The sequence below is a fragment of the Trichoplusia ni genome, chromosome 1, assembly GCF_003590095.1.
Source record: "Trichoplusia ni isolate ovarian cell line Hi5 chromosome 1, tn1, whole genome shotgun sequence".
NCBI classification, from domain to species: domain Eukaryota; kingdom Metazoa; phylum Arthropoda; class Insecta; order Lepidoptera; family Noctuidae; genus Trichoplusia; species Trichoplusia ni.
The window spans coordinates 9,204,142-9,228,919 of NC_039478.1; the positions used below are offsets into that span (position 1 = coordinate 9,204,142).

At 34.5% G+C, this 24,778-nt stretch overlaps 1 protein-coding gene across 8 annotated transcripts in view; it reads left to right on the forward strand.

The window, feature by feature from the left end:
- The window catches only part of LOC113493528 (unconventional myosin-XVIIIa), a 270,245-nt gene that overhangs the window by 221,309 nt on the left and 24,158 nt on the right, over positions 1 to 24,778 (forward strand). For all 8 annotated transcript variants that reach the window (XM_026871543.1, XM_026871566.1, XM_026871573.1 and 5 more), the window contains 2 exons: positions 11,488 to 11,760; positions 19,968 to 20,057. In XM_026871543.1, the coding sequence (XP_026727344.1) occupies positions 11,488 to 11,760; positions 19,968 to 20,057 (363 nt within the window). The remainder of the gene's footprint in view (positions 1 to 11,487; positions 11,761 to 19,967; positions 20,058 to 24,778) is intronic.

Sequence of the window (24,778 nt, forward strand, 5' to 3'; positions counted from 1 at the left end):
AATTAAAATTGTGTGAGAAGTGACGTCACTGCGTGGCATAAGGAATGACGTCACGGAAATGTTACTTTTATTGCATCTTGATGACTTTCTGTTTGCTCATCTTGATATAATAAATATAAATTACGTGTCACGTTGTTTGTCCGCGATGGACGCCTACGAGTAAATTAACTTTGTGTGCAGCTTAAACTTAAAAGATAGAATAGTGACATCTCAAGTTATATTACAAACTAGCTGTTGCCCGCGACTTCGTCCCCGTGGGTAGAAGATATAAGTTATGATTTATACCTGCCCTGTTTTTTTTTTCACATTTTCCATTGTATCTTCGCTCCTATTAGTCGCAGCGTGATGGTTTATAGCCTAAAGCCTTCCTCGATGAATGGTATATTCATCACAAAAAGACTTTTTTCAATTTGGACCAGTAGTTCCTGAGATTAGCGCGTTCAAACAAACAAACAAACTCTCCAGCTTTATATATTAGTATATAGATTGAAGCAATATCATTTTCTTACAAATTAATAATTTTATTACCTTTCCGCCTAATTACCATGTTAAACTGTGTGATGGATGCAAAAAAGAAGTATTTTCATCGCTCTTAGGTACATCTTTATAAATAATCCCTTCGGTGTATGATAGAAAATAATAGTGAAAGATTTATTTTTCAATTTTATATTAGTATTTTCGTGCCTATATTTATTATGTTAAGGAATACAATTGAACATAATTGATTTGAGACTTTTACTTGCATCATTTTATAATGAAACTTTCTTTTTATATAAGAAAGGGACAGCCCTAAGTTGTTCATCTTTTGATCATTTTATAAATATTATTTTTGTGTCAAAGATATTTTCAAATGATTTTATACAATTTGTTATAAAGAATACGCCGCTAAGTACGTAATAAAATAATGCTTTTCAATCTTATTGTCTGACGTTAATTTCTAATATTACAGCTTTCTATTTGACGATAATACTAGTTGTTATCGCGGTGTTACTTGACAACTTGATTGATAGAATGGCCTACCTTACCGTTGCAATAGTATGTAATTTTACTTATATTGAACTATAAGACCTTATGAAAGAATGTTATTTAGCTAAGTGACGTTGTTGAATGACTTTTGTCTGTATATTCTGTTTGCTAGTGACTTTTGTTTTTTTTTTTATACCCAGTCGTGTAAAATCGCTAACCCGCAGTGAGCTAGCGTGGTGATCAATGCTTAAAACCTTTCCCTTTAATTTGAAACGATAATATAGACTTATATATAAAAACATAATATTTTAGAGTTAATGTTGCTAAATAATGCACTCGAGATCGCAGCGTATTTGTAAAGATTTTTCTTATAACTCATCAACTATTTCCAACTTGGCTGTATACTCATTTCCTTTGCCTACAATGCGTATCTCATTTGACAGTTCTATCGTTAATAATATTCGCCGCGGGGGGCGCTAGTCGTCTGACCATACAATGACATGTAATAACTAAAACTTGTCAGTAACATCGAAATAGAACCTCTTTGCTGTCTACATGACAGGTGGCCCTATGGACTTCGATCAATGGAGCTAGTATCTTTTTCATGTTTTCAATTATAATATTTTTTGTCCACCGACTTCAAAGAGTTGGAGGTTCTCAAATCGTCTGTATTTTTATGTTTATTAACGTTGGCCTGAATGACAGTTATTGTTTATTCTTTTTTAAATAACACGTGAAATACCTAACTGTCATTTGGGCCAATAAAAGTGTCAAGTATTGCTCGGTAGTTTTATTTGAAATCGATTGAACGTTTTTGTTCTTAAAAAAAAATACTATTTTATATCTAATCTAAATAGGTCTCTGATAGATTGATCCACTATTGTTGATACATGTTTGTGTTTTTGCATATCTGTGTCTAGATTATGTTTAGTACGTACTGGCTGTTTTCCGCCCTTTACAAGTCGAAAACGAGATCAAAACTATCCTATGTGCTTACCTAGATTATGAACTGTCAGTGTAACAATTTCGTCTTAATCGGTTCAGTGGTTTTTGGTGAAAGAGTAAGTAACAAACATCCATACATACAAACCTTCGCGTTGAATTAGTATAATTCGCAACTACAAAACGAACTGCCATGTTTTAAATCCCTGACAGACGATTCTAATTAATTTATTCATAAACATACATTTAACAAATTCTATATCAAAACAAACTTGAATAACACCAATTCACACCGAACAACATCGCACCACAAACACCAACTCAATATCCCTTGGAGTGAGAGTTTTAATCGGTCATTATCCATTGACGACTCGCTATGATCGTCATCGGATGTATCAATATAAAGCGAGAAGTGAAACGCGAAGCCAGCCAGCTTGGCGTCTAGAAACGGAATGTTTTCTCTCTAGCTTATTTGAATAATAAAGGTGGTATTAGTCGAAGCTGTGAATTAAATGTGTGAGAGTTGTCGAATACAGGATAGAATTGTATGTTGTATGGGTATTTTATTAAGGCAAATTGTGTATACGAAGATATGCAAAAGAGGTTGGTATAAACAAGTTTGGATTTTAAATTGGAGAGCATTTATTTGAATTTAGAATAGGTGTCAGATTGTTATAGAAATTCTGTGTTCAACTGTTTTTACTTTTGTTAATATTAAAGTCAAATTGTTTTTTAGAGCAAAACAATGTTATATTTGATACCACACACGAATCCTTCCTTCTGAAAAGGATCCTTCCTTCCTTCTAATTTCTATTACTTTTTGTCCGAGAGGAGAAATATGGTGCACTAGCAACGCCTACGGGCTTACATATTAAAAATATCAATAAACAAAAAAATACAAATAAAATATTTTAATTTTCTTACCACCTAATAAATACCAACACAACATTTACAAGAAGCATATCAAATACTCAAATTACGCTTAACTATGTAACAAAACACTAACTGTTACATACGATATCAGTTGACCGATTATAATACACGACACTAGCATACAATCAATCTAACAAATCTCTCATAACACTTTAGAAAACCGTCCTTAGGTCTTTGCAATAAGATTTGCTTTTGTTTTGATACGTAACAGTATGTGCGGTGAGCTGTATGACTTCTTTCTCGGAATGAAACGTGTTGTTACGCTGACTTGGTATCTTCATGCATGTCTTCCATGGCTTAGTACTGACCGAGTTATCTAAACTTATCTAAGTTATACTAAGGTTAGAATCTAGATAACGAAGGTAAAATTGATAAGAAATTGTTTGGTAGATTCTTAGATAAAAGTGGAGAATGTTTTGCGTTTTTGAATGCTTGAGAAGATGTTGATGAGATGATAGATAATGTTCGACCTAATTGTTTTTTTTCCGTGATAGGAATTCTTTTGATTGTCATGTTTTAGATAGATCTAGGTTTTGGTCACGTTTTGATATGAATTGTCTATACAGGGTTATTTTTCAACGACGAGCCATTTTTATCTTCAAATAATTCTAAATCGATAATAAGGTTGATCTAGGCGAAAAATCAAAGTAATATACTACCGTACTCGTAAATTAGTATTTTACTGTAGTTCCCCTAAACGGCTCGACCGAATTGAATGGTTTTTTTATGTGTTTGGTTAATGTCTAGGACGATAAGACCGCCTGATCAGCTCATGATTCCAATAAAAAACTTGCCTATCCTTAATTCCTTGCATAATACATATAAACTTCCTTTTCTCCCACCCCTCGAAGTAAAACCATATGTTTTGTGATTGTTATCAAGTCGTTATCACTATCGCGTTACGTTAACAGTTACGTTGGTCCTCGTAACGTATTGTTTGTTTAACATCTCTGCTATAACAGTCGAGTTTTCTAAACATTTCTTTCAAACCCGCCAGTTACGTTGACTATGGTGTAATGTGTTACATGTGGCCGGTGACTTGTTGTAAGTAGTTGTAACTCAGAACTACAAACTATGAAATATGTGTGAAAAGTAAAAAAAATACTGGTCAAGTGCAAGTTGGACTCGCTAAAATGACGGTTCCGTGCGAATAGGCTAAAGAGACACAAAAATATAACGTCTATCTAATTTAAGACCGTACAAAAGGTTGTTTAACAGCGATTTAATATTTTCAATTTTTTTTAATGTCAGCTGTCTACCTATTACGGTGCATGAGATATAGCCGGGTGAGAGACTTACGGACATACAGCGGGATCATTAGCAGTAGTAGGCTCCCGTCTTAACATTTGAGGACCTATCATAAAAATTAACATGCTGAAAAATTCTCTATCAAAACACTTTGATGACGAAGTTTTACTTAAGCGTGCTAAAACGAATAACAAATTAGATTCCATTGCGTGAACGTTACTTCATGAAACGTTCCGCTCTAGAAAACATAAGGATTTAAAGTTATTTAAGTTGCCCCACACTGGGATTGTATCCTGCATTCGTTTTATCGGCGTTTATATCAGCGATGTTTTGCAAGCTATTGCAATAAGCTTTTTTGCTTTGGAGACCGTTGTTCACTGTTTTGCATCGTTAGTTTTAAAGGTTATTACCCTTATCTGGCCAGGTTATAAGTGTAGGGTGACAGATTGTGACTTCTCCTTTTCACTGCGGCAATAGTACTGCTTGAGGAGTTATGGTAGAGGCATAGGAAGCCTACATCTTTTAAAAAGAGACTGATGCTATTGTGTAAAGAGAATGGTTTATTTCATAGTGTCTTGCATCGACTTTTAATATTTGTTCATCTTGCATGGTATATACACACCATATTACTAATATATAGTGATAATATTCCGTATTGTAGACTCTGAGGAGTTTCTTGCGCCGTTCCTTATGTTGCCGCAAAAGCATTCAAGAAGCGGTGAATGGTAAGCGAATCAGTCCAATGTAATTTGAAATTCATAAATTGTTACTTAGTAGAATAATTTGAATAAATCACTTTAGATTTATTTTACCACACGGAGTATCGTCTCTCCTTGACGACTGATTCTGATTATCGTATTGATGTTAAGATGAGAGTCTAAGACAATAACAAGATACACACTAAGATAAGAAAGGCCATCGTATCTCATCTCATAGTTTTCTCGGCCTTAGATATTCTCTTTCCCCTACAATAATACTTTCCATAATAACTATAGGGAGTGGCCCTTCAATCGTGGTCTCTCGTTATGACCACAACTTTCCAATATACATACTTATAAAACGCACATACAACAGTAAATGTCTGCTAAGTATACATATACGATTGTATATAAATAGAAGAACAGTTGTATATTTTAGTATATGCATGTATGTATGCAGCTGATAGTTTTCCAGCCATTTCCCGACTTAGAAAGTTGGGCAGCTTGCAGTAGCTTGTATGCCAAACGAATAGGGTTGGCGCTTGGCAGTTTTTCTGTTTGTTTGATTTCCTTGGCAAAGTAGCGAAGTCTCGTATGGTAACGTGGTTTTGTGTTAGAAAGTTTTTATGTTTAGTTAGAATTCACTGGTTCTTGAGCCTAACTAATGTTGCTTTTGTACTTTGGCAAGTGAAACTATAATGTAATTTAAATAATTTAGATGATATCGTAAAATACTTTTCAAAAAGATTACATAAAATGTCGCTCATTGATGAAATTTTATGAAATTATTTTTTCGAAATCTCAAAACAAATTTTTATTAAAATATGTTGTATGTGGCAACCCTTGTCGAAAGGTATTATTGGTTTACTAGGCGGTATTCTTTGATGTTGAATCGTTAGCGATCATGGGTTATATAAGTGATACTTAAATATACCGACTTAATGATCAAAATTGTTTTCATTAATTTAGTGAAAATTAATTGGTTGTTGTAATCTGCTAGCTTTTAATAACTACCGACATTGTTGTAATTTTAGAACATAGTTTTATATTTATATGAATAATATCTATTTGGAAAACCAAGGCTCACGCTTGATTATTTTTTAAATAACTTTTTTTACTGATAAGGATTTGTCAGAATACTCCTACTTTTCCGGATACGATAATTGCCTTTCGTTCGGAAACCTATGTACCTACTTTTCAATAGTAAATCGCTTTTGACTGATTTGTATGACACTAAGATTTTTCGATATTTGATTTTGATTGCTTTATATTAGCTTTAGCTAAGAATAAATAAACTTTGAAAGAAAAATCCAAAATATACTTTGTCCCTTGCTTTTTTTTAAATAGTAACTCCTTTTACAGAATTAAAAAAAAAAACAATCTTTGTTCACATACTCAATTTGCTGGTTTTTGTATAAATGATGAGTATGCATGCCATTAAATTACATAAAAAAATGCAATCAGCTTTTTTGTTTCCGTCTCTTTGAGTTGTAAGAAATACTGTTTTAATTAAGTATGATTAAAATGGCGACCCTGGCAGTCTTTTGATACGAAATCAACTCGCGCGCATCTTCAGGTAATACGATGCGTTCTTTTTATGAATGTTAATTAATTCGGCATTTAAATGTTTTAGGATTTTTTTTCTTTTTTGAAAGGAGTAAATTGCTTTTTTACATTGCAAGATTGACAGAAATGGGTAGAAAAAAGTACCTTGGCTTTTACTTCTATAGTCCGATTTTTAATTCGAGGCAGTAAAATGACAATTGCAACTGTCATTTATACAAAAAAGGGTGACCCGCTACAATAGTGATGTTTGGAAATCTTACTACGACGATGACATTTAGTCATGCTTTATTTTATTATGTATCAAAAATTTACTATTTCTATTAATTGAGCTTTTATAATTGTAAGTTGATATGAAATTTGTTTTTCATCCAACCACTGCCTAATGTCAGAATTCATCCAGTTTGGAGTTGGATGCGCTCGCCTTTTCTTGCATGGTAAGGTGCTTCATCTTATACCAGCACCGCATTTGGCTTTAATTTTATAAATTTAAATTAATATTTTTGTTTCACAGTGAATGTCTTTTGATTAATTGTCGTAAATATTTTTTTTTTTTATACAGAGCTAATTTGATATCTGAATAAAAAAATGTAAGCTCGACTAACTTTTGATTATAATAAGTCGATTCTAACACATCACTATTTATTTGGAATTAAAAACCTGCCACACTGGAAATGTCATTTTACTGCCTCGAATTAAAAATCGGACTATAGAAGATTAATGGCGGCCAGTTATTTGAATATAATCATTTGAAACTCATGATAAATACCTGTATTTAAATTATCTAGAAAAGCTACTGTTTTCCTATAATTTGCTACTTTGTTGTTTACATACAGTTTGTAGTGTAACACGCGAACATTCGCGTAAACCACACGCGACTAATATACGATCCACCAGTAATATTTACGAAATTCAACCTTATTGCATTCACATTAAGATTGATTTTTAATTAGGATTCTCTCCAATGATTGCCATACGAAATTCAACTTTAGTCCACCGTCTTAAAGGCGCTTTTAATTATTGTTCTAGTATTGAAATAATTGCAACGGCAACCCAGATACAGTTGGTTATGTTTACTGTAATTCCAATGTAATTGAGAGAAATATTGGAAAACAATGTTCTTGTTTACGCTAAGACTAATTTTGTTCTCATGCTTTACCTGTTGTTATAGATACAAACAGGTATAAATTGTCAGAAAAAAAAAGAGATCACGGGACGAAGAAGTTTTAATATGTTTTTCTTGTTTATTTTAACCATTCAGGCCGTTCATATTATTCAAAATACGAGTACCGTACGTAATCCAGAGTTAAATAGGCCGAAAAATATAGAATTTTGTACGTCTATCTTATATAGTAGACATGCTTGAGTCAAACCTAAAACTTACTTCTCAAAGCTCCTTAGAGCCAAGTAAAAAGATTTTTGAAAAAATAATCTGCTAAAAGCTTGTCTATTCTATTAAAAAAATAAAAACTTCAAGTAAAGTTTATTTATATTTAGTATAGCATATATTGTGACAGCTATAATTATTGTTGAAATAGCATCTGACATCTTCAATTAATCGCTTGCTGATAATCGTAAATTGCTGTGAAATTGTGGTTTGTGCAATATATAAAAATTGTTCGATCATTTTGTACCGTCTGAGATTGTTGAACTTATGAAATAAAATTGTTGACACAGTCTTATGATCATATAGTGTAGGCAATAGAAGATGACAACAAAACAATTTCTTCACTTCATTATCAAGCTCACAGCTGGGCTTAGGCCTCCCTTATTTTTAACAATCCCGTTGTTTACACCTTCCTTTGAAAAAACATAGACACCTTAGCATCGGGCACGCTCATGAGAAATAATAGCTTAAACAAATCTTAAGTTGCTGCCGGAAGCGTAAAGGACAGAGGCAAGCTAGACAAAGTGGCATCATAACTACGTTACGAAGCTATGTACCCGTCTACAAGAAAATGACAATTATAAAAAGGAATTACATAATTGTAACACTTGTTATCATTATCAATACAATATTAATACCTACTGCCTACCTAACTCTTCTTCTTCTTCTTCTTATAAATAAAAATGAATTGCTGTTCATTAGTCTCGCTAAAACTCGAAAACGGTTGAACCTATTGTGCTTATTTTAGTCTTGGAATATTCGTGAAAGAACATGCAAGGTTTAAACGGTGACAAAATTAGGAAAATTTGCAAAAAACTAAGTATTTTTGTTTGCTTTATAATTATCGACCGTAAGGCGTTACGTAGTTCGCCAGGAGAGCTAGTCTTTTATATTTTCGTTCGTCTATTAGTTTCGCACCTAGACAATTAGTGTGACCTGATTATATCCTACAGCATCAATGAAAAAGGCCATAATAATATAGTATTGATATCATCATCAATTTGCATCATCGTTATTTAGCACCAGGGACTAAATAATTTATGACTTGTTCAATATTAGCTAGATTTATGAGATGATAGTATTTCAAATAATTTAATGTTTAAATAGATACATTATTTATGGCCCAGACTTTAATTTTGTTATAAGGCAATGTACTATATTATTTAAAGATTTAAGTAATAATGTCACAATTATATCGAAAACTAGCTGTTGCCCGCGACTTCGTCCACGTGGTTAGAATTTTCCCCATTTTCCATTGTATCTTCGCTCCTATTAGTCGCAGCGTGATGTTATATAGCCTATAGCCTTCCTCGATAAATGGTCTATTCAACACAAAAAGAATTTTTCAAATCGAACCAGTGGTTCCCGAGATTAGCGCGTTCAAACAAACAAACAAACAAACTCTTCAGCTTTATATATTAGTATAGATATAGATTATGGAAAACAATATTATATTTTTCAGTGTGCCTACTGCATATTAAAAATAAAAAACAAACCAACCAAGAGCAACATATTCTTGCTCATCCAATTTTAATAACTACCAAGATATCTTTCTATAAGAAAAAACTCAAATAGTCAAATACAAAAGAAAAAAACCTAGTCTAATTTTGGTCCTTTGTCCCTCGATACACAGACCAAGTAGTCAATTCAGGTTGGAATTCCTTTTCATTACCGTGTGAAACCACTGGAGTACTCGACTCGCCTGCCCACTGTCTCGTGCACTTGCTCCAGTAACAGGTGCTATTATGCGAGTGAGCCAGTACTTGTTGTGCGGCAGCAATGCCTCGGGATCACAATGGCTGTGGTAAATTGTAATGATCGCACCGAGATGGTTTGCAATGTTATCTACATTGAATTGGTGTGATTGAATGTTGTGAGTAGGTTGGTAGTACAGAGATTGTTGCTCGATCTGACAGAGTTTTGTTTTCAATCATGGTTGGAAGTTGTCATAAAATTTTGGAAGATTAAGGTTGCTTAAAAATCGAATTGGTGTTTTATTCGAAATTGGAACATCTTTTTATTTATTTAAAAACAATTGGTAATAAAAATAATAAAAAACAAAAGCTGTTAGTCACTGTGAAAAGTTTACGGCATAAAGGTCGTGTTCTTCGTTTAGGTAACAAAAGGTCTGCCCGTATTCATACCTAATTATACGGAGTAATTATTTAACACTAAACTTGTTGGACACAAAAAAATAAACAAGAAAGAATCTTTTTTAACCATCCTCAATCACCACCCATAACTTCTCAAGAGGACATAAAATACGCACACTGTCAATAAACAATAATTACATTAATTACCATCAAACTCTTAACATCAAAAAGCAATAAATAAGACATACGACCGATTCGTTATTTTTTCACTCAGTACATTAACATAGCCATTAATATCTGCAAGACTGCCCATATCTCTTTAACTAGGACCAGAGCAGTTGCGAAAGCGAGACGGAACGATACAAAATAGAGTGGCATCTCTCTTCCACACCTGTAACAGTTTGGTTGTAAGAGGTAGTGGTAAGTGTAAGATTTTACACACCTCGCGCTATAAATCATAATAAATTAGAGTTTTAATGGGTTTTTGACTGAAAAAAAATCGAGAGTGATGCACCGACCGACGGTCTTGTTACATAAACGAAAACTTTCGATTCATGTTCAGAGCAATCACTGCATGCTGCCTTTCGGAGTCACTGTAGCGAATTCGACATGAAAATCTTGTTACGATAAAATCTTTAATTGTTGCTTTTACAAAAAAAAATAAGTCAGTTTAATGCGTGCAGAAACAGTGGTCTTTTCGTACGCGGTTAACACTTCAACCTAAATACCAAACTAAAGTTATAGCTTTAGTTTTGTAAGACTTAGTATCCGTACTAAATTAGGTCAGTTTATTAATTTTCATCTTCTTTTTTTTTGTACCATTAATAATTGTCCTTCTAACTACTTTCTTTTATAAGGTAACTATGAAACACTAGCTGAGGCTTACTTCTCCTGCTTGGATCCCGGCTAAAACTGCAAAACATTACTCTCCTTAACGAAATTGGATAAACGTCTATTAAACTCTAAGAGATTATTAATGTGATGTTTATTTTTGTGTGCACATATAAAAGTCATCCATATCACTAAAGACCAGTTAAATTCTCTCTGTCGCAATAGGGCCATACCACTGACCTGTAGGTACTTATACGATAGTATTGTCATAGACAACTATTTCAGTCGTTTTGTAACTACTGTTATCATTGTAATAAAACGCAACCGGAACAGCAATAACAATTGTTTACTAAGATTGTGCAACGAAATATCAACTAATAGTTATGAATAGTTGTAAATATATCGCTATAGTATTGTATGTCTCGTTTTATTGCTACTAAGTTCATATTACTATAAATGTATCACAAGTTATTGTTTATGATAAACTAACAGACTTACTGTTGCTTCGTTTGCGTAAGGACAATCGTAAAATAGATACTTAAATAGTTCAAATGTAGTTACAAAGACGGACTTTGAACATAAGGATAAAGGACCAACATGTTTAAATGTTTGGTCCTTTGAGTCTTGAAGAAAAATTTGCCATAAGCTTTAGTATCTAACTTAATGAAAAACCTTAATGTAAAACTTTAATATAAAGCTTTAATATCTAATTATACTGATAAATGATTAACTTTTCGCCTAATATGACAATATGCGATTTACGCCAATACCTATCAAAACTGTACTCAATTCAACGAAATCTAATAATAACCTCCCTTGTTCACAGATCATGTTCCGCGGCGGTGTCGTGGGCGAGCTGGACGCGCGTCGCGATGCCGCCCTCGCGCGCGTGCTGGTCCGCCTGCAAGCGCGCGCGCGCGGCCTGCTGGCGCGCCGGCGTGCCCAGCGCCTGCGTACGCAGCACACGGCCGCGCGCTGCGTGCAACGGAACGTGCGCGCGTTCCTCGCCGTCAGGGACTGGCCGTGGTGGAGGCTGCTCGTTCGTGTCACCCCGCTGCTGGCCGTGCACAGGACTGAGCATCGGCTTAAACATGCACAGGTATGTATTGAGAAAGACTTTGTATTTTTGTCCATATGGTCAGGGAGCAAATTGGAGTGAATTGGAGTCTTGTATAATTTGAGGTTATCAAAGCACCTGCGATATGTAGCTGAACAGCTCATTATACCTGAAAACATTCATGGTCAGGTTATTCGACTTTATCGACGTATTTATTCAATAAATGATTCTGACTTCGAGTAATTACTTATTAAAAAAGGTGAAGGAAAAAATCGTGAGGTCCAAAAAAACAGCACATTTGAGATGTCACTGTTTCCAGATCTCAATATTTGGCATCCAAGCTCCCTCTCGCTGTATTCGTTCACCCCTTTTCAATGGATCTTAGAATGAAATATTAAGTCCTATATGTATATATATATATATCTTGTCACTTTTGTACTTTGCCTGCGTCGGGATCGAAACTGCCCTTCCTGCATACGAATCCGTACATAGAACCATAAAGTCAGCACGATGAACGACAGGCAAAGAATAACTTATTATCTTTCCATATATTGACATTCCTAAAAGGCAGAAATAACAACATTAATTCATTACTTTCTCACAAAAGTAATTTATTTAAATTGATTTTATTATAAGCTGGTAACAGTTCCCCAGGTCATAAAGCGATCGCTGTAATTGAATGGGAGAATATGAAAGTGCAAAACGTTTGGCCCTAGTATGAGAACTTTGGAATTTATGGTAAACAATAAAATTAAAGGAAATTCAAACTTATTGCCAAGATTATAAAATACATATTTGATCTATTACGTACAAATATAGTGGTTATATTACTAAAAATGCTTAAGATAATACTCTGCATGGTTGTGGATGATTTCTCTCTATCAGTTTGTGACACTTATAGCTAAACCGCTGACCCGATTTAGATAGCACTTGCCTTCAAACCTGAGTTGCAACTTTAGCTTCGATTGTCCCAATCATCAACATCTACACGACCAGAACCGCGAGAAAAAACTACTCATACACATGGAGTCCTTTTAATAATATTTTTATTCAAATCTACAATATACATATTTATCATTAGTCATGCGCAATTGTTATTCAAATTTACAAAACGCATATCAATCTTGCAAAAGAAAGACCCATCTAATGCCCTTTGACCATATCTTCCAAAAGTGTTACGGAACCCATACGACGGTCACGGGTTATCAAGACACAAAGCCCACACAATGAGACTCCAGCGAGATTTCCTGCTTCTAATCATGCTGTATAAAATAGGCCATTGACCCCGTCAAATATTTCTGTATCAATGTATATGTGTAGGTAGGGATAGTAAAAATTCTCTGCGTTTCCTGAGGTGCCCATCCTTTTCCGACTATTTGTTAGTACCAAGATTCTACTCTCTAGAGACTACCACCATCTACCCATCTGAGCTCCTCAGGACCAACCCAGTCAGGGCAATACGAAACTCCTTAGTAAGACTGGCTGTTAGACTTCCTGACTTCTGACTACACGTAAGGTCTGTCAAAACAGCAATAACGAAAGTCAATCTCACCAGTTTTAAAAAAAACTCCGATCTTACATTGTAAGTATGATCTATGTAGTCACATGCATGCCAATACGTAATTATTCAAACGCATCTTCTCTTATTTTATAACCTCGTAAACTCCCACGTATTTACGCCGCAACTCTCAAAATAGACTTTAAATTGAAACAATACAAAACTTCAAAGAAACTTGAAATAGCTTCACAAACAAAAAAGGAGATTTTAATTAATTACGTCAATCAACATCGAAAAACATCAAAGTTTGAACTCAGCTCTATTAACTTTTTACGATAAGTAGTCACGCTAAGACGATCCGTTCTTGTTCACGTAAAATTTCTATACATACTTAAAAATACTGCTACGGGTTGTTCATAAGAGCTTAAGACTTATTTTATAAATTAAGACATTCAATAATTGATTACATGTAACAAATAATCAGTTATCAAAACATATTCAGCCATCCTAACAAAATGACACTAAACAGATCCAAATTTGTATACTCCCTATTTTGATTGCCTTACAGACTAGGAGTCCAAATAAGCTATATGCAGAGAAGCAAAATTAAAAAAAAAGAACTGATTTCGTCGCCATTTAATAGCCGGCTCTTAAATAGTATTTAAATATAGAACGCCTGCTGCTACCAAGCTTTTAAACATTTTGGCACAGATGAGCGTTGAGATGACTTTATACCAAGGCGCTCTGTTTTAAGCAAAAAAGTAAATAAAACAATATGAAAATATAATGAATATTAATTATTAATCGCGTTAACTGACCTGCACTTTATATTTTTTAAGGCGTAAGTTTATATCGGCTTTAGTTTGTTACTTCTCACGCTAAAATGTCTGGAACGAGTCGTAATATAATAATGTCTGAAACAATTTGATTTATAATAGAAGGAACTTGTCTTAATATTATTAGTACATTTAATACAAATTTCAATGTTGTTGTATAACCACGGGTAACACCGCGGCGTAACTAGTTTTTTTCCTTAACATCTTCTGCTATATGAAAGCAGGCTATAAAAGTATCAAATTAAAAACATTCGCAAACTTTTTCCTATCGATTAAGAACATAAGTATGATAATCACAGATTAACATTAATTAAATCGATCTCTCTCGATCAAACGATTGATTGACAGTATGTTTTAATTAACTGATAAATATTTAACTAAAACTCATAAATATACGCTTAACGAAACAACTTAAGGAATAATTTATTTCGATCATTGAAACTGCCTTGACCAACAACGATCATTTGTGTGATTGGGGATCGGTATTTTCTAAATTTAAAGATGGCGGCGTATATTTATCGTCAGACGTGTAGTTCTCATTGGCTAACCACAAAGTAACTTATTAGACCAGGGTCGATAATTTTTAAAACCAAAATAAATAATAGTAGGATGAAACCCATTAGAAAAAGAGGGGAATATTATAAAAATGAAAGGAAACATAAATTACGAGCGATCTCAGGCCGGGAAGGGGGTGGGGGTGACGTTTGAAGGGTAAAATACGGTTTTTCTCGATTCCCGGCAAAACTAAAAGTCGTATCGAGCAAGTCGAATGGCAAAGTTATAGGTAATAAAAAGATCTAAGACATTATTTTTTTTCACCCTGGTCACCCTGGTCTATATATACTTAAACGGACTGCTTATTCTTGGCTGCAATGTCCCTCAAAACTCGAAAACATTAAAACTGCATCGCAAATTTCTTCTACATTAAAATATTTCTGCTCGTCCAATGCAAGGTTATGCGAGTACTCCTATCTTATAAATTGCACCCACAATTACTAATAACCATCAAACATAGTAGCCATTTCCAATAAATAGTGTTTGCGTCGACATTCAATCGTCAATGTTTTAATTACGTTTAACCCACTCCTCATTGGGGCAGGGTATGTTCATGACGTCAACGCCGAGATTTCCTCTCGCGTCCATCTGTTGCACGTGTTTGTAATGGGTATGTGTGGGGCCGAAGGCACGGTCCCGAGACTAATGGTGGACAAATGGTATCGAACACGCACCGTCGAGATCGTGGGAGATTGAAGTTCTGGTAGATATTTAGGGTTCCGCAATCAAGGAGTGAAAACGGATCCTTCTACGATAATAACACTAAGCCTCCGCTGTCGATGTCGGTCCATCAGTCACTAGTCTGTATCTCATGAATTGTTATACCGGTGTTTTACGTCATTGGATTAAAAACTGAATTCTGAAAGTTTAATCTTGATAAGTTTATTAGCTATTAATGTTGAATTGAACTTAAAACACCAAAACTGACCGATTCACAAAAGAAGGAAAAAAGGAAAACCGACATAATTTCGCCCCTTAGTAGGTATTGTACCTACCTGTATCACATATTTACATCTGAATAAACATTCCTTATCTACCATCTACACCCCAACAATCCTCTTTCTTATTCCACGCAATTTCCTGCGCACCTCATCGTTTTGCCTCCCATTTCCTCCCCATCGGACAGTCATTAAGCTCAAACCGCGGCCATGTTTTGTCCGCCATCTTTGATTCTCGCTAATCGGCGCCGATTTCCGCGGGACAGCGCATGCGCGAGCCGCAAGTGGTGCATCGTATATTTAGATGACTCTATTATCGTTTTGAGATGTTGTCTTTTTTTTACTTCTTGCTGTCATCGTGTTTTATGGAGTTTCTATTCTTATTATAGAGGATTCCTTCATTACTACTTGTACTAATACTACATAATCTAGGTTTACACGATATCGTAGTAATCAACAAAAGGTTTTCTCAACCATTCGACTTTGGTCAAAATATTATGTAGTTCTTATTCTGGAATTAATGTGTTTTTCAGCAAAGTAGGTAAGCCTGATTTCCTTAATACAATTTTGATGATATTAGGAACTTTGAGGGACTTAGAAACGTGAATATACAATAAATTCACATCTCCTAGTCTAGTTGGTACAAGTGTGATTAGATAATTAGTTCAGTATCACGTGTTAGTGTGCCATGGGAACTTGGAAGTAAAGAACAGTGCTCTATGACTATACGTGTTTAACCTATAGACAAGCGGATCTAGTTCCATATACTACACGTTGTTAGGTCTTACTTAGCTTTGGTTGTCATTGACATTACAGGAATTGAAATGTGGGGCATGCATGAATAACGTAACGTAACTTAATTTCCAAACACCTGCACCAATACACGAATGACGTGGTTCAGTCAGTAAAAGTCTGACACTAAGCCTTTCCTTCTACGAGGAAGCGGGTATGCCCATGAAGATTCTAACTACAAACAGAAAAAAGGAATGTGTGGATGGCTTCTTCTTTTGCTTAGTTCTCCTTCTAAAGATGTCAAAATATGTGCAAGCGACCTCGTAGCTTCTAAAACTGCATTGAGATTTTTTTGTTAAAACGTGAGCAAGCATCGTTTCGAAACATATCAACTATGATAGGTTTCTTTCTCAATGTATTCGATGAGGAAATTAGTAGCTGACGTATGTTAAATGAAACTAGTAAAGAAGTACATAAATAGCCAGCAATCCTTTACATTTTCTTCCTGTATTTTCTTACACCATCACCAAAAGTCAAAACATTCCATTCCTCTCAACAAGTTTCCAGTAAGCACAGTACAGTTGTGTACAGTTGTTATGCAAACTAGACAGCAAATAGCGCGAGACGAGTTCACAACGATCACCTCAGCATCACATACTTACACACAATGCAGTTCACATGGGACGGTTGGAAATGTTAAACAAACAAACAGATTTGTGTTACGGCAGGGATTTTTTTAAGCTGTGATAAGGAATAGTGACACTGGGTTGGTGGATAAATAAAAGCATTGAAACTCCGATGGCTGAAAACAAAGTTCTTTACAGCATTCATTTAGTTTGACCTACCCTATTGTCTGTCCAATCGTGTTCAATACCATAGTGCAAATTAAATTCCCGGTTTCCGATTGAGCTGAAGTATTGCCAGCATATTATATATAGATGTTGATGTATACAGTTAAGATTCGTTTGTAAGCAAAAAGCAAGGAAAAGCTTGTTAAAAAAACCTGACTTTTTATGATTTTCCTCAACTCCACAACTTTCACACAAAGACATCAATGGACCCTGTTGGGAACGTAAAAATTTGGAAGAGAGGAAGAGGACTGAATAGCGAAGTAGTCAAATCAATATTGTTTTAAATTTTTAACTGTCTCAGTACTAGACAACTGATAAACATACTTGTTTATTTCTTTGAGAAATGTGAATGCAACAACATATACACATTTTCTAAGAATCTTTATATACATGTATGTATTTTCTTCAACGCCATACATGTATGAAGATGTAATTATGTCGCTACACTCATCCGTTACCGTAATGGTCCACAAGAATTCTGTAATCTCTCTCGTAATCTGTAATGCCAATAATAAATGTTTTATTAATTAGTAACATCGCGAACTGAACTATTAAAGGGTGTTGTACACTTGATATTATTCATTTTTAGATAGAGTTGGTTAATGAGGAAGTTGTTGTATTAATTGTGATGTGTAGTTTCGGATGCGTCGCGGTTATTCTTTAATTGATAAATGTGTTACGAGAATTGTACTTCTGTTCTATTGTTTTTGGGCTGTCTAAGTTTCCCTGATTCTCCCGCGTTATTTTCCGTTCTCTTACGGACTTCTTATCATCCCTACCCACAGCCTATTTTTATTAAAGTAACACTGGCCGAAGCTATTCTATCTCAAAAATCCTCCAAAATCGGTTAAGTCGTTTTAAAGATTACACATAACACTCAAACTAGCAGACAGAATTGAAAAATCTAAATTACCCGATCGCCAAGTATACAGCGTCCCTAACACCCACAGTTTAATGAACGCCACTCGAGTTTTTCTTCGCATTCTCTCGACGCTGCGCCTGCGCATTTCCGCGTGTTGTAACAGTATGTCTGGCTCGCTCTAATTGCCGGGATTACTTGGTACCTCGGATTATGCGATTAGAAATCAAACCTACTATTAAATGTCAGTTGTGTAATTAATGTAAGATGGCGGTTATGTTAGGCCTACGGCTATACTTTGAGTTGTATTAGGAAGATCACGATAGAGATATTCGTATTTTTGTATTTGTTTGTTGTGTTTTGATTAATTTAGTGGTTGTGTGGAGGTAACGATATTTGATAAGGAATGTTTTTTCGTAAGAATAGACTAGGAATTGATGGAATTAGGTACATTAAGAGTAGATAAGTCATTTATGTTAATGAATGCAATGCAACCCAATAAACCTGAAAAAATTACGCAAAAAAAAGCCTTACGATATTGAAAGGGGCTTCTATGTGGCATGATGATGTACCAAGCGGCTTTAAATATAATCAGAATATTAACGAGATCATATTATTCAAAAGAGTTTTTAGGCTATAGAAAATTGCAGAAAGAGACCTAATTCTAGATAAAAACAAATCGAAGAAAAATATCAAAATTACTTTCCTATATTCAACAAACTGCATTTGAAAGAAAAGCTAAAATTATTGCTTCAAATAATAGCGTCTTAATTATACTCTAAGCATTAGATTAAAACATTAATCATTGTAAATTGGCCTTTATACCTTAACGTGTACAAAATAAAGCTGAATTTACAATAACTCTGTACAGTAATCATTTGAACAACAGAATACCGTATCGATATCACTTAGAATTCTGACAGCGCATGTGCAATGCTTTCATCTATCATTTCTCGTTTCTTAACTATTAATCTAATATCGACTCTATAGCAACTTCTATAAGATTGATTCTATCAAATAACAAGCTCAGAGCATTTCTTGTGAGATTTAAAATTCTTGCCTGGTGAAATTGAACTTTGTTGCTCATGAGATAGAATTGATTTTAAGAATGGATGTATTAATTCTTTTTAATTGTTTTCGTTATTCAAAATCTTATTTCAAATTTTCTCTGTTTAAAGAAAAAAATGTTGCACCGCTCTATCGCGTATTTGGATTGAACACAAAGCAAAATATTATAGTTTGCAAGCTTATAATTAGCTTGAAGTCAATTTCATTGATAATTTTGAAATGTCCGGCGACGGGCCTGTTGGTCTAGTGGTTAGTGACCCTGACTGCTATACCGGAGGTCGTGGGTTCGATTCCCGCCCAGGATAAATGTTGTGTGATGAGCATGATCATTTGTTCTGGTGTCTGGGTGTAATTTATCTATAATATGTATGTATTTAGAAATATATAAGTAAGTTTATCAGTTGTCTGGTTGCCATAACACAAGCTCTGCTTAGCTTGGGATCAGATAACCGTGTGTGAGTTGTCCCAGGATTTATTATTATTATTATTATCTGACTTAAAAAGTGTATTTCATATAAATAACGCGGTTTGATATAGTAGTTATAAAGAAATAAGAATATTGTAAATAATTATTTCGTTTAAGCGTAAAAAATAACTTCAGTTTGATGGAATAAAAAGACGTTTCCTAGAAAACTGCAAACAGTCCATAATTCAAATAAATAAACGAAAAAGTCGGTCAAAAACTTTTGACCTATTTTCAAGACATAAATATACAAACACATTTGCAAATCTATATTTATTTTACGTTATGCATACACACGTACACGCACATAGAAACCATATACTAACACACAGGTCACGGCATCCATAATTGTATACAAATTGATGGGTGACTGAAAGCGCAATTTCTAACACCATACACTCAGACCAAAGCAAACCTTATACGTTACTAAATAGAGTTGTTTTTTCCAGGAGGAGCTGGAGACCCTGCGGGCTAAACTGGACAAGGTGGAAAGTGAAAGAACACACTACAAGAACGAGACAGAACGACTCGAAACTAAGGTCAGTGGGAAAATGTTAGGAAAAGTTCGGTTTCTCGAAGTATTAGCAATTTCTCTCTCGCTCTCTCGTCTTTTGTGCTGATGTAATGATTGCTACAGGCTGGACGACTACAATAGTTACAGAAATTTTATTTAATTATAAGTACAGCGTACGTAAGGAGACTTGGTATGTTCTGAAATTCGCTTACCAGCTATCACCTCCCTCCCCATATTAGAGGGAAGGAGGTGACCCGACCCAAGACGCCGCCGCAGGCAGTGACATGAACATTTTATCTGGGAATCAATAAAAGGCAATTAAAAAAAAGACTTCCATTCAGCCTTTGATCAGCTCATGACAAGTTTCGTCCGTCTGCCATCAAGCTGTACATCAAAAATTAATAAAGAAAAAACTACATCGGTTCTATAGTTTAATAGCACGTACGGTCAAAAATTACGGTTTACTCAACTCAGTTCGACTGGCGATCCCGCCGCGTCAGCTCATGATTAAGGACTCCGGTTGGGTCCGAACCTAGTCGGGCACTCCCGAAAAATACGTGTTGCATCGTTCGATAAAAAAATATCTTAGATGACAAATTTTCAACTTTGTCACCAGTCAGAACTCCAATTAACCGAATATACATTTTCCATTGATAGTAGCGTTATTTAAAAAAAACCGGGGTATATTTAAACATGTTTGCACGTTTATACATATTAGCTACGTCCGTAACTCCATCCAAAGCGGTTTCCCATTTCGTCGTGAACCCCTGTTATTTCCACAGTTTTCTCCGGATAACCGGGGAAATTTCTAATCATTTCCTTCATAGATTCTACCTAATTATAGCTAAAGAACCTTCCTTTATTTTATTGGACAAGTTTGTGGTTGGTAATTAGTAATTAAGCTTGTGTCTTACTGCTTAGGGATAGTTGTAGTTATAGTTAATAGTTTTTGCCGTGGGTGGCCAAATAGGAATGTTAATAATTTTATATTAGTTAATCAAAAAAAAGGTCTAGACTAACACAAAGCTAAGAGTCAACATCAGTTGCAATTTGAGTCGTGTTTATTTCGTTTTCAATAGAATTTTTGCGTGACAATGTCGATTAAATGTTAACTAATAGAGTTGTTTATTAATTTATAAATCTTCATTAAAGACTGTTAAGCTAAACATCTAAAAGTTATATTATGGCGGGTGCAGAAGAGAGACACCATTCTACGCTGTGTATTGCGCTCTCCCGCTTCTACAACCATAATTATATTACTTGTGACCGTGGATATAAGCCCCTAGAACCCTGATAAATAGTAAGAATTGATTATTTGAATCATTTTCAAGTTTTTTCATCTTAATCTGGTCACAATGTCACTGATGAACAAAATTCAATTTCCTTTTAAGTTACCTACTCTCTTTAAACCATATTTCGTTTTGGCTTCTCGGTTATGGACTTTCTAGGTTAATCGAAAATTATATAGAGCTGATCGCAGGTAAAAATAGAATCTTCAAAAACACAGTTGTACGCAAAAATAAGATTTTTGGTTTTATTACGGCTACTGATCAGTATAGCGTATCTTACCATAGATTATATAGATCCCGTGGATTTATTGACGGTAAATGTCATCTAAGCGTTCTGCAAAGGTTAATTTGAAATTTCTACTATTAGTCAAATTTAGTCTAAATCCGTTCAGTAGTTTTGGTTAAGGTAGGTAGAGAGATGTAGCCAATTCAAGTTATCATTGTTCACGGCACAGTAATAGTACCTACAGTAGATACATTTATTACGCTTACGGTATCAAGTATGGGTAACCCTTGTATACATACAGTGACGTTTTGTACCTATTAATAACGATTTTATTTGTGTGTCAATTTCACACTGTTAAAGCTTCTATAATAAGAAATCGCTGTCAACCGCACGCACACGTTTATATCAAATTACCTGTTTCAGACAACGCAGCTTAACCGTGTGAATATACCAAGAAATAAACTTAAAGCTCGTCATTAAAAATACAATTAACTGCAACGTCGAGTCAAAGACAATATTTCTATAGGCGGCCATAACAGGTTGGCTAAAAAGACTTATGACCAAAACAAAAGCGCGCGCACTGACAGCCACTGGTTTTTATTAAGAAACAGGTTTTATTTCAATATTACAGTAAAAAGCGATCGAGTAAAGGCGGTGGCAGACTGAAGTTTATTACTGATATAAAGAACTTGTTTATTAGTTTTAATAATAATAATATTGTAATAAAATCGTTTATTGGTTCTAAAAACATATAACAAAATAATTATACCCATAAACCCACCAAACTGTGTGACAGTTTGTCGGCGGGAATAGCGCTCGATACATATTACACGGTTAAAGTTTCAAAATACAAAATAAACATACAAATACAAAATACAAAGGAACATGGAACTACTTATAAAATTATTCTTTAAGTAACATATTGCGTAACTTATTCTTTAAGGTAAGCTTACTTATTTTAGGATTTAGTTTTCTAAGCCAGTCGTAATTATTATATATCGAGGGGATAATATCATGTTAAGAGCATATTAGTCAGAAAGACTGGCTTTGATGCCAAAAGAAAAATGCTCAAAGCATTTCTTTGGCCTGTGGTTTAGCGGACAGTGATGCCAGAATCTGACCCTCAAATACCACCTGGATTATTTGACCTTCCGTAAAAGGCGTTGATAAGTTTCCTCAATCCCTGGCAATTTTTGAGGGTCTACTATATATAGCTCTTTTAGTATAGAATATTAGAACGATAGCACCGTTTCTGACTACGGATTTCCGAAAATTCAGATGATTAATACAAGACAAGACAATAAAGATCTAATCTACAAAGTACGCTTGCTTGCCCAAAACCAGTGAAAGCTTTAGAAAATACGAGGTTTTATTACAAACACCATACTCTTAAGAGCATTATCTACAATTTCTTTTTCGATATAGAGTGACGCTCTGTTTGACATGCAGTTAAAATCTAGTCCAACAGTATTAATAAGTAGGATTTTACGTGCACGTGTGCGTTTCGGTTGTAGATATAGTCACGTTTTAGTTTCAGCCTAGATAGTTTTTGTATTGATAGTTTTTCTTTAGTGATTTATATTTTTCCAGACGTGTTTAGGTATTTTGCTAGTTAATTTTACAACGACACGCGATCCCACTGCCGCGTCAACTCATGATTAAGGACTCCGGTTCAGTTGGAGTAAAGCGTGATTTAATATTAATTATAAAACTATTGCGATTATATCTGGCCGTTAATATAGGCAATAATATCAATATAGTTAAAAAACAGTGATTGTTTCATACCCAAAGTTAATTGTTTCTTTTTTCCCTTGCCTTCTCATCTCAAGTCTCAAGCATCAAACAATTACAAAATTGACTCTTACTCCTTGAACGATTTTTCCAGCAAATGCAAATTTTACAACTGTCTGTTCGCCAATTATCGCCAGTATAATTAATAACAGTGTAAACAAACCTGTTGTCATGGCAACAGACAATATGTCAAGATTTATAAGCTGTTTGTAAACTGACAGCGGTGGCCATTTTGTTTTTGGCGGGAGTACCAGCGAAACAGATCACTACTGTTCCAATGGCCTAGTTAGACTGTGATTTAAATTGATTATAGGGCCGACTACTGTCTGAATAACCCATATGTTTGGCTTCTGTGCCCATGGTAATAGACAATTAAATATAAGTGTCAATTTAAAGGTACGGTAGTTAAACGCGATTTCGCAAAATATCTTTTTAGCGTACAAGTTAATTCTTGATTGAATAATAATTTACTTTATTAATAGAGTAACACAAACAGAAACCACCAATCGCATTTACGGAATAAGTGTAATTCTTAAGTATGTTTGCACTTATACCAATAAAAAAACAGTCACACACCGTGCTCTACATATAATTGATTAACAATATTTCATTTTATTGTGAACACACCTTTACGTGTAGGCCATCAGCCGATCCCACAGTAAAGACAAGCGACTCATCCGGCCCGACCGGATGGCCGACTTTTATTACCTACCAACAAACGCCAAATGTTACTAATAAGGTTTATACCTCGAACAGAACCTTTGTGGCTCCAACCAATGATACTGGCCACTTGGCCAGTGATACAAAGAGCTTTGTTTTCTTTTTATATTATTATGAATTCAAATTACGAATGATATTCTCGTATTTGAAGCTGGTAATTCCTTTATTATTTAATTGAACATTTGAAAATAAAAACCAGCAGGGCTAATGCATTTTACTACCTATTCCTAAGATTATTATGGTTCATCATTCGACATTGTGGGCTTTTATAACATATTTATTTTATAACTATGGAACTTAAAACGCTATGCGTGATTGTATAACAGAAGCACATATTTTTAAAATAAAATATACAAAACTGAGGGATGAATGTAATTGAATAATTAACGATCACTTTTAACCTTCACACCTACTCAACAATTTTGATACAACATAATTAAATTAATTATTTCGGCATAATTACTCTAACATTATGCTGAAGACTGTCAAAACAATACAATTTAACATAATTGTTTTGAAGTTCATTGGCGAGGAACGGAACGCCCACTGGCCTAGTCTAGTACCCGTCTAGCTTACCTTGAGCCAGGATACGCGTGCATAACCCGTAGCAGTATCAATGTGACACTTGCCTCTTATACAGCTTCTTGAAAAAAATAAAGTTAATGTTAACGTCATTAAAATTCCGTGACATCTGACGGATATTTTGGCGGGAATAGTGTA